This window comes from Narcine bancroftii, chromosome 4 (assembly GCF_036971445.1).
Source record: "Narcine bancroftii isolate sNarBan1 chromosome 4, sNarBan1.hap1, whole genome shotgun sequence".
Lineage (NCBI taxonomy): Eukaryota > Metazoa > Chordata > Chondrichthyes > Torpediniformes > Narcinidae > Narcine > Narcine bancroftii.
In genome coordinates this window covers 90,414,247-90,423,220 of record NC_091472.1, presented here as the reverse complement: position 1 = coordinate 90,423,220, position 8,974 = coordinate 90,414,247, and the positions used below count along the sequence as shown (strand labels likewise).

Genomic DNA, 8,974 nt, shown 5'->3' with positions numbered 1-8,974 from the left:
TGAGCAGTTTTAATTCATTGTTGGAGATATCAGGATAGGGAGATGATTTTGCGTATTGTGGTGGAGAATGCTCAAAGACATCAAACTCCATTGATGGTTCAGGGTAGTAGAGTATTTTTTTAATGCTGATTTGAGACAGGAGATTATTAAGAGTCGTAAAGAATTTAATTCAGTAAAAGAAGTGCTGTGGAGAAAGGGGTACAAGTTTACCTTTAGGTATCCTGCTGTGATGAAAGTTTTCTGTGGGAATTTTCCATCTCAGTTTTTTGAGAATGATCATGATGCATTAATTTTTGCTAATTCTTTGTCAGATATGTGAGGAGTTGATCGGCAATTGTCACCTAAGAGGAAAATGTCTGATAAGAAGAATGGAAATGGGAATGGAAAGAGAGGAGATATGTCAAAAAGTCTGATTGAAATTGAGGATATGGAACAAGATTTGGGATTGAAATAAGTGGGGATATGATATGATTGAGATATATATATATATTTGTTGAGAGATTGGACTGGGGAGGGTGTATGACTGAAGTTTTCGATAGTCATCTGCCACTAGTGGGTTTTTGTACCACACCCAGTTAAGTGGAGAGTTACTACATTGGTGTAGTTTTGGAAGAGTTTTTTGGGGTTTTTCTTGTAGTAGGGTTTTTTCTTGTAGTTGATTTTTGGGTTTTTTTGAGCAAGGGGAGCTTTTTTTAAAGAATACGTGTGATTTATGTTTTTTTTTAATATAAAATGTCTAATTTGAAATTCAGCAAGCTCTCCAATAATTTTTTCACAACAGTATATTTCTTGTTCTTTATTAACAACAGAATGCAGCGTATACTCCATTTATTTAATTGGTAGAGTTGGGGTGAACATCCATGAAATAAATTACAGGAAGCGTATACATCGGTAGCTATTAGAAAACTGACATATCTGATTTATGATAAAATTAACAATTCTTAGGAATGGAAACCTTAACCTGGGGATTGCCTATATTACTTTTCAATGGGTGATTATGCACTCATCTTCTTTCTTGTTACCAATGGTATTTGACAGTTCACATTCATAATTATGTGGCTTTATTGCTTTCCAGCCTCACTAATTTGGCACTTATTTCCCACAAATGCCTGGCTTTCTCATCATCCATGGCTTGTGGGCTAGGATCCTTTTGTTTCATGGCATCAAAGTATTTTCCAGATATTCCCTCCAATTCTTCTGCCACACTTAGATATATGGAAGGTTGTGCTCCAATCTTTGGGGATTTTATGAGAAGAAAAAATAAGGGCCCTGAAAGAGAACAGAAATTATTGAAAAGTCCACTTATTTTCTTTACAATTTCAGCTCGAGTGGATGGTCAAAAATTTCTCTGCATGAGATACTGGTGGGGGATCTCAGAAAACATCAACTAGGCTTCAAGAAGCCACAAGGCGAGACTTTCTACAGAGATGTCACTCGCCCCACATAGAAGAGACTGCATTTCTCTCATTATCTGTCAGTACACAAATGTAAAAATCCCAAATTTCCTCAGACTTGCACACTGATGACTTCCCAATTATGTTTCAAGGTTGGAGCAGCAACAGAATGCCAATTTCCTAGAATCCACCAGCAGTTACACTGGGGATCTGCCATTGACCCTGCCTGGTGGATGTTCACCACCTCTCTTCTTTTCAATGGAAAGATTATTTAAAGGGAGAATGAATTTCAAGTAATTTACATTTAAAGTTTTGTTTAATGCAACAGCTTGGTAGAAGGACCTCTCAGGCCATGAATCCCCTGCTGCTCAATTAGATGAGATGAGATTTTATTTACAAAAACATGCCTACAGCGCAGTGACTTCACATTGCTTTTCTATTTAACATCCCCAGGTGGTGGAGCAGTATCTGTGAGATCACAGTCTTTGCAATGCTCAACCTGGGGGAAACCACCCTCCCGATTGCAGTCTCTTCCCTGCCTGCCACTACATTCTATTCTGCAGAGCCTTCTAATAAAACTGATAGGAATACTCTTCCAAGAGGTTGTGGAATATCTCACACATGAATGTTGGAGTAAGCTGTGCATTAGTCAAAAACTTAACCCATTTTACAAACTTTAAAATCAGGAAAATCTTTTGCTATTTATAAGGTGGAATAAGAACAATCAGCCTCACTTACCCAATACTGTGGAAGAGAAAGTTGATTTGTGCATTCCTGTATGTCTGCCAAGCTCTGTATTAGTTACACCTGGGTGCACAGCATTGACTGTTATCCCAGTTCCTTGATTTAAATAAAACAAAAGCTCATGGATGAAACTGTTTAGTGTATCAAAAACGAAATGATGTATCCACCTTAATGACTCATTAAGTAATTCAGTGACTAACTGGGATAACGGGAGTTCTGGTCGAAAAGCTTTATAGTTGCATTGAAGCTCATGAGTCACACATCCTCTTCTCGGGCAGTAACACAGGGCTGAGGATGTCTTGATTCCATGCCAATTCTCTGGGTTAAAAGGTGGCTGATTTGACAAATGTGGGAGCCATAGACCCTTTCACAGATGGGGCCAGAGGTGCCTTATGCAGCAAGCAGGTGGATAACATGTGGGGTGCTGTGTTGCTTCTGCCATTTATACGAGGCTTCTGTGTGCTCTTCATGCATACACTCCAAATTCTCAAAACTATTTCTAATGCTCCTTCGCTTTAACCATTGAAGGGCCAGAGATCCTGAGGAGTTAGAGAAGATATTGAACTTCCCCACTGCCTGGAAGCTTTGTCCACTTGGTCATTGTCCACTTGGTCATTTCTTGTCATGACAGCTCAAAATAGAGTTTTTTTGGGAGGTATTTTGTGTTGACCAAAATATTTTTAAAAATATATATATAAATGAGGTGCTTCTAGAAAAGTCCTAACAACAGGTTTAACATGCTACTAAATTTGCTCAACCAGATTCATCATTCAGTGTGATTTTGAATCCATCACAGATTATTCCTCAACTTCAACTTCTCATGAACTTCAACTTCTCATGAACTGGGAGCAATATTGTTTTCAAGCATGGTCTTTTAGGTGGAAGATAGTTCAGGTGTCACGTTAGATATACAGTACCTGCTGGGGAGGAGGTGGTCTGTCCTTTCATAGCAGCTATCCATGAGGGTTTTGTTCTACATTTCAAAATATATTTTATCCACAAAAACTTCAAATAATGCAGAATATTCTAGTCATCAATTTCTTCACAAGAATGTTTTTCCTGTTACTTAACAAGTTATCAGTTATCACTTAAAAACAACAATTGAGCATATAGTTTATGGGTATTTAAACACAGATTCCATTTACTGTGTGCCTTCCATGTTGGATCTTTGCAATGACAGCACTAAATTTCAGTGCAAACCTCAGCAAATTTTCCTGAACCTTAGTGTACACAAGTTTGCTGCACTCTATTCATGTCACTCGGTCAGGAATTAAAGGCCATTAGTTCAGTCTGTGATTTTCAATGAACTGCTTCAGGATCCTATTTTCATGTTTTGCAGCTCTCAAATATCTGAAATTATTTTATGCAGCTCTTATGTAAAGCACATTTGCCCACCCTTGTATAGTCATTGATTGGCTAAAACTTTTCATGACAGGTAAGAAGTCGTCTAATTATGCCTTTCACAGAATAGTGGTAGTCACTGTCTCAGCATGCATTTAAATCTCTCAGCCTACAGCTAAAATCCTGACTAATCTAATTTACTAATCAAATGTGCTCACTTTAAAATGATGTTTTATCCTTGTCTTGAGAAAAATAAAATTGAATATTTACTTCTTTTATGTATTTAAGGATTAGAGAAAATAAATAATTTTAAATTCATAAATCCAAAATAAATAGCAACACTTGTTTCTCCAACACATTATACTTAGAATGACAAGAATGTGAATTAAATGAGCCACTCAAAAAGCAGTGTATTACATGGCAGCACAAGGCTTACAAATAACAACTTGACCCAACTTACCTTCAAGCCGTTTAGCAAGCTCCTTTGTAAACAGTACATTGGCAAGTTTACTTTGACAGTATGCTGCCTTTGTGTTATATTTTCTCTTCTCCCAGTTGAGATCATCAAAATCAATTTCCCCCGCAATGTGAGCCAGTGATGATACATTTATGATGCGACTGTTTCCAGAGTTCTTTAACTTCTCCAGCAGTAGATTTGTCAACAGAAAATGGCCTGCAAAATAAAGAAAGGTGATGAATAACAATTTGATAAATGAAGAACATTAATCTGTTTACAGACTTCATTGCTATTTCTCTGTTGAAAAATTCCTGAAATTTCAGTATCTGATCCACTTTATATTTGGTGGTTTGTTATACAAAAGATTTGATTTTGAAAATATCAAAATCATGGAACAAGGAGTTCATTTAATTCAGAAACTAATAACATTCAGATGGTATTTCATTTGTTGCCTTCAATGAACAAAATACCCTATGCAGTTTTTCCAATTCAGTTTTCTGTGTTCATTCCCCCTGTTGCTAGGATCCACACACATGCTGGTTGATAACTATCTCACAGCTCTCAATAAAAGAAAGCATCACCAGCAAGAGTGTAACAGAACTCCACACAATAAGTATGCAGATAAGTAACTGGGATTGAGGCTTGAGCTATGGAAAGTCCCACATTATTTTCTAATTAAACACACCACATTAAATTATGGTATATTTCAGTGTACAAGTCGACCAACAGATAGAATAACCCTCCCTTTTTAGCTTCATTTTAATGGTTTTATGGTTTATCCAGTGTACAAGTCAACCCCCATTTTCAGGCTGTCTGGACCTTCCAGCATCAACCCAAAATTGTTTGTAACAAAGCTGTAAATTAAGCAAGTTAAAAAAAAGTTTAAAAAAAAAGCTCAGCCTACTGGACAGGAGTGGGAAGACTGGCCTATCAGGCATAAGTGGCAACATTGTTCACCTGGCAGGAGCCTCAGACTTGCATGGCAGGAGCAGTGACCTCATTCTCCCGGCAGGAGTGGTGACCTTAGACTCCTGGGTAGGAGCGGGGACTTCAGGTTCTATAATTGTAGAATGACTGGGTGGGTTATAGGGATACCTAGCGGTGGGGAGGTGTCAAGGAACAGCGGTGCTGGCGATAGGGAGGTGCTTCCAGGGTTGACTAATACACTGAATTGGTGCTTCTAGGGTTGACTTGTACAGGTACACGATCCTTTATCCAGAACCCTTGGGGGCCCGTGTGTTCCGAATTTCAGTTTTTTCCGGATTTCGGAAAGCCAACCCGAATTGTGCTGCCATATCCATCCCCACCCCTTTCCAGTCGCCTGGCCGTCTCCCCCAGCCGCGGTCCCTCGGCCGTCTCCCCCGACCACCAGACCCTCGGCCGCCCAGCAGTCTCCCCTAACTGTGTTCCTCGGCTGCCCGGCAGTCTATCCCGGCTGTCTTCCCCCGACTGGTGGTCCCTCGGCCACCCGGCAGTCTCCCCCGACTGGCGGTCCCTTGGCCCCCCAGCAGTCTCCTCCAACTGCAGTCCCTCAGCCACCCGGTAGTCTCCTCCAACTGCTGTCCCTCGGCCGCCCGGCAGCCTCCTCTGACTGCGGTCCCTCAGCCGCCCGGCAGTCTCATCCGACTGCGGCCCCTCGGCCGCCTCCCCTGACCACCGGTCCCCACTTGCCGGATTTTGGATGTCCGGATAAAGGATCGTGTACTTTACACTGAATCGGCATCAAACAGTTTATGATCTGAATTTAAGGACCCAAAAGTATATCTGGCATATGTCGACCCCCATTTTTTGAGGGTTTTATGACTCGACATGCACAAAAATATACAGTAGATGGTCCAGAAAGCTGCCTGATCGATGATATCTAGGCAGAACAACACTGTGGATTCAAATGTTGAACCAGCACAACTGCAGAAGCCTAATAGCCTGAAGCAGAAACTTAATTGTCTGAATATGCATGAGATTTTCACACTGGCATCCCAGTAAATTGGCCATACAGTGTACTGGTTAAAGAAGCCATTTTTGCTGTTCACACTGGGCCACATTTAACCAGGACACTCCCTGCTTTCACATTGACCACAAGTCATCCCTAGGGATAGGAGAGTCTATCATCAACATTTTTGTCCCAGGTATAACTTGCCCTTTTCATACTGGGTTAATTGGACTGCTGGCATCAGCTGACAGCAGGAATGCGATTAGGGGTCGAGGCCGTCAATCCCCAGTGTGATTTTGCCTGATTGGACACCAGCATGCTTTCACACTGGACCCTTAACCAGTAAATTGGCCATCAATTCCTGGGGCAAGGTGCCAGTGTGAAAGGGGCTATTGTCGGAATAGGTACAGGCCTGGTCAGTACTTGGAAGGGAGACCACATATGAACACCAGGTTTTGTAGGTTTCTGTTAGGGGCACTGGACAAAGTGGTGACTCTCTGATGGCCTTACATAGACAAAAGTCAAAAAATTTCATGTATGTTACATTCTAAGTGTTGTATTACGGGACAATAATGGAACCTTTACATTTAGATTGTAGAAGAGGAATAAACACAGCTATAAATGCTACACAGCATTTCTGATCAGTTTTAGTTTATTGTCACATATTGGGGTGCAATGTGAATGTTTGTTTTACAAACAGTCCAGCTGGACATTCCAGACATAACGTATCAAGTAAAGTACACTTCAGAAATGCAGAGTAACAGAGATAGATCAGTTGCTACAGAGCAAAGAAAACAATTTTATTTATCAGGTTCATTCAGGAATCTAATAACAGTGGGAAAGAAATAGTACGAATCTGGTGTGGTGTACTTTCATAATTGTGAACCTTCTTCCTGATGGTGGGGGGGAAAGAATGTGGGCCAGGGTGGGGATCATCAAAGGTTAACCCCCGTAAATCTTAAATATTGGTTCCATATTCTTAAAAAAAAATGTTGCAACCATTTTTGAAGTTGTAAGTAGTCTTCTCCAGGAGAACACAAATATGCATTTCTGACTTCCAGCAGGTCAAACTCTGATGGGAATCAGATTTCCAAGTAATGGCTAACCATTTCCTGGCAACCACTAAAGCAACTTTAACACATTCCAAATGATATTTCAACAGCCTAATTTTAGGTCTTATATCTGCTAATTTCCCCAATAAAAACAATTCTGGCACCTGAGAGTATTTAATTCTGGTAATTTATTCCAGGAGATTCCACAAATCCTCCCAGAAGAGCATGACCAAGACTTGACTGCAACAAAAACAAAGTGAATAATTCAGATTCCAATTTATTTAATTTTTGCAGAGTGAGGTACAGCTGATGTAAAAAATTATATTACACCAGCCTATACCTTACATTAATTGTTTGCACATTCTGTCCCAACATAGGTCAGACCAGCAAAATGGTCCCATCTCTCTCTTGACTTATCTAGCCCTTGTTTCGGGGCTTCCACTTGAAGAAATACATTTTTGAGATAAATTTCTTTGTGATCCCCTTTTGTACCAGAGTCTCTATTTCAGTACATTGTGGTAAGGCCAGTGCTAGACCTAATTTATCCCTTAAATAAGATCTTAACTGAAGACAGCAGGAAAAAGATGTATTTAAAACTCCAAATTTATTCCTGATATGAACTTCATTACAAAAATTGCAGTCTAAATTGGAATTTTTCAGGACTTTCTTGGGCTATAAAGTTAATTGGGATAAAAATGAAGTTATGTCACTTATGGATGGGAATTATGATCATGTTAAAAGAGACTCTCAATTTAAATGGCTACTTAATGGGATAAAATATTTAGGTATTAAGATAGATAATAACTTACAGAATTTATACATGTTGAATTATCTTACCTTGTTTCAGAAAATTAAGGATGATTTAAGTAAATGGATAACTCTTTCAATTACTTTGATTGGAAGAGTCAATTGTATAAAAAATGAATACATTGTCTAAATTACAATATCTTTTCCAAAACCTACCTGTACCACAACGATTCCTTCAGAATTTAAATAAATATATTGGGAAGTTTCAGTGGAAGGGTAAGTTTCCCATAGTCTCTATCAATAAATTAACCTTGAATTATGAACTGGGAGGATTAAAGCTTGCAGACTTTAAAAAATATTATTGGGCAACCCAAATGAAATTTGTCATCTCCCTCTTTGACGGAGGAAACAAGCCATCTTGGGTAAAATTGGAACTACATAAGGTTGGTAAGATAGCACAAAATTTGATATATAAATGGAATGCCAAATTACTATTTGGTCCTAAGGAAGCCCCCCTACTAAAACATTATTACAATTTGGAATCAACTCAATGGTCAAATTGGTACTAGGGAAGGTCTCTCACTCAAACACCCATAGCTCAAAATAAATTAATTCTGTTAATAAATGATAATAAAATTCTAGAAACCTGGTCCCAAAGTGGGAAAATATATCGAAGATTGTTTTGAGCAGGGACAATTTATGACATTTCCACAGGCTTCTGAGTAAGCTCTGTTGCGCTTTCTTGGCCATCGTGTCTTTGTGGGTGGACCAGGACAAGTCATTAAAGAGGTCAACTCCCAGGAACTTAAAGCTATCTACAATCTCCACTTCAGCACTGTCAATGTGGACAGGTGAGTGAATTCCAGAAGTCCATAGCCTTTTCCTTTGCCTTTCTAATATTCAAAGGTTGTTGCACTGGCACCAAGCAGTGGCAGTGGTTGTTGCTGGAGATCCTGTCTGCACGGTGGGTCTTCTGCGAGCATGGTGGATCATCTGCGAATTTAGACATGGAATTGGAACAGTGTTTGGCCACACTGGGAGTATAGTAGGAGACCGAGCATGTAGACTTACAAGGTGTGACTGATGATCATGGAGAGGTGCTGCACCAATCCTCACTGATTATGACCTGTGGTGGTTTCAATTGAAGAGGGTGGATGTCCTGAGGCCAAGGTCATGAAGTTTGGGGATGAATTTAGTTGGAACAATCATGTTGAAGGCAATCTTTTTTGAAATGCGCTTTGTTCAGATTCAGATTTCAGACTTATTGTCAAAGTACATACATGACATCACATACAACCCAGAAATTCCT

At 39.6% G+C, this 8,974-nt stretch overlaps 1 protein-coding gene across 7 annotated transcripts in view; it reads right to left on the bottom strand.

Annotated features, from left to right (window-relative positions):
• Positions 1–781: 781 nt before the first annotated feature.
• LOC138760807 (retinol dehydrogenase 13-like) overlaps positions 782–8,974 on the bottom strand; it is a 58,155-nt gene continuing 49,962 nt past the window's right edge. For all 7 annotated transcript variants that reach the window (XM_069931935.1, XM_069931931.1, XM_069931933.1 and 4 more), the window contains 3 exons: positions 3,940–4,152; positions 2,133–2,234; positions 782–1,269 (listed from right to left, as the gene is read on the bottom strand). In XM_069931935.1, the coding sequence (XP_069788036.1) occupies positions 1,052–1,269; positions 2,133–2,234; positions 3,940–4,152 (533 nt within the window). In that variant the 3' untranslated portion in view covers positions 782–1,051. The remainder of the gene's footprint in view (positions 1,270–2,132; positions 2,235–3,939; positions 4,153–8,974) is intronic.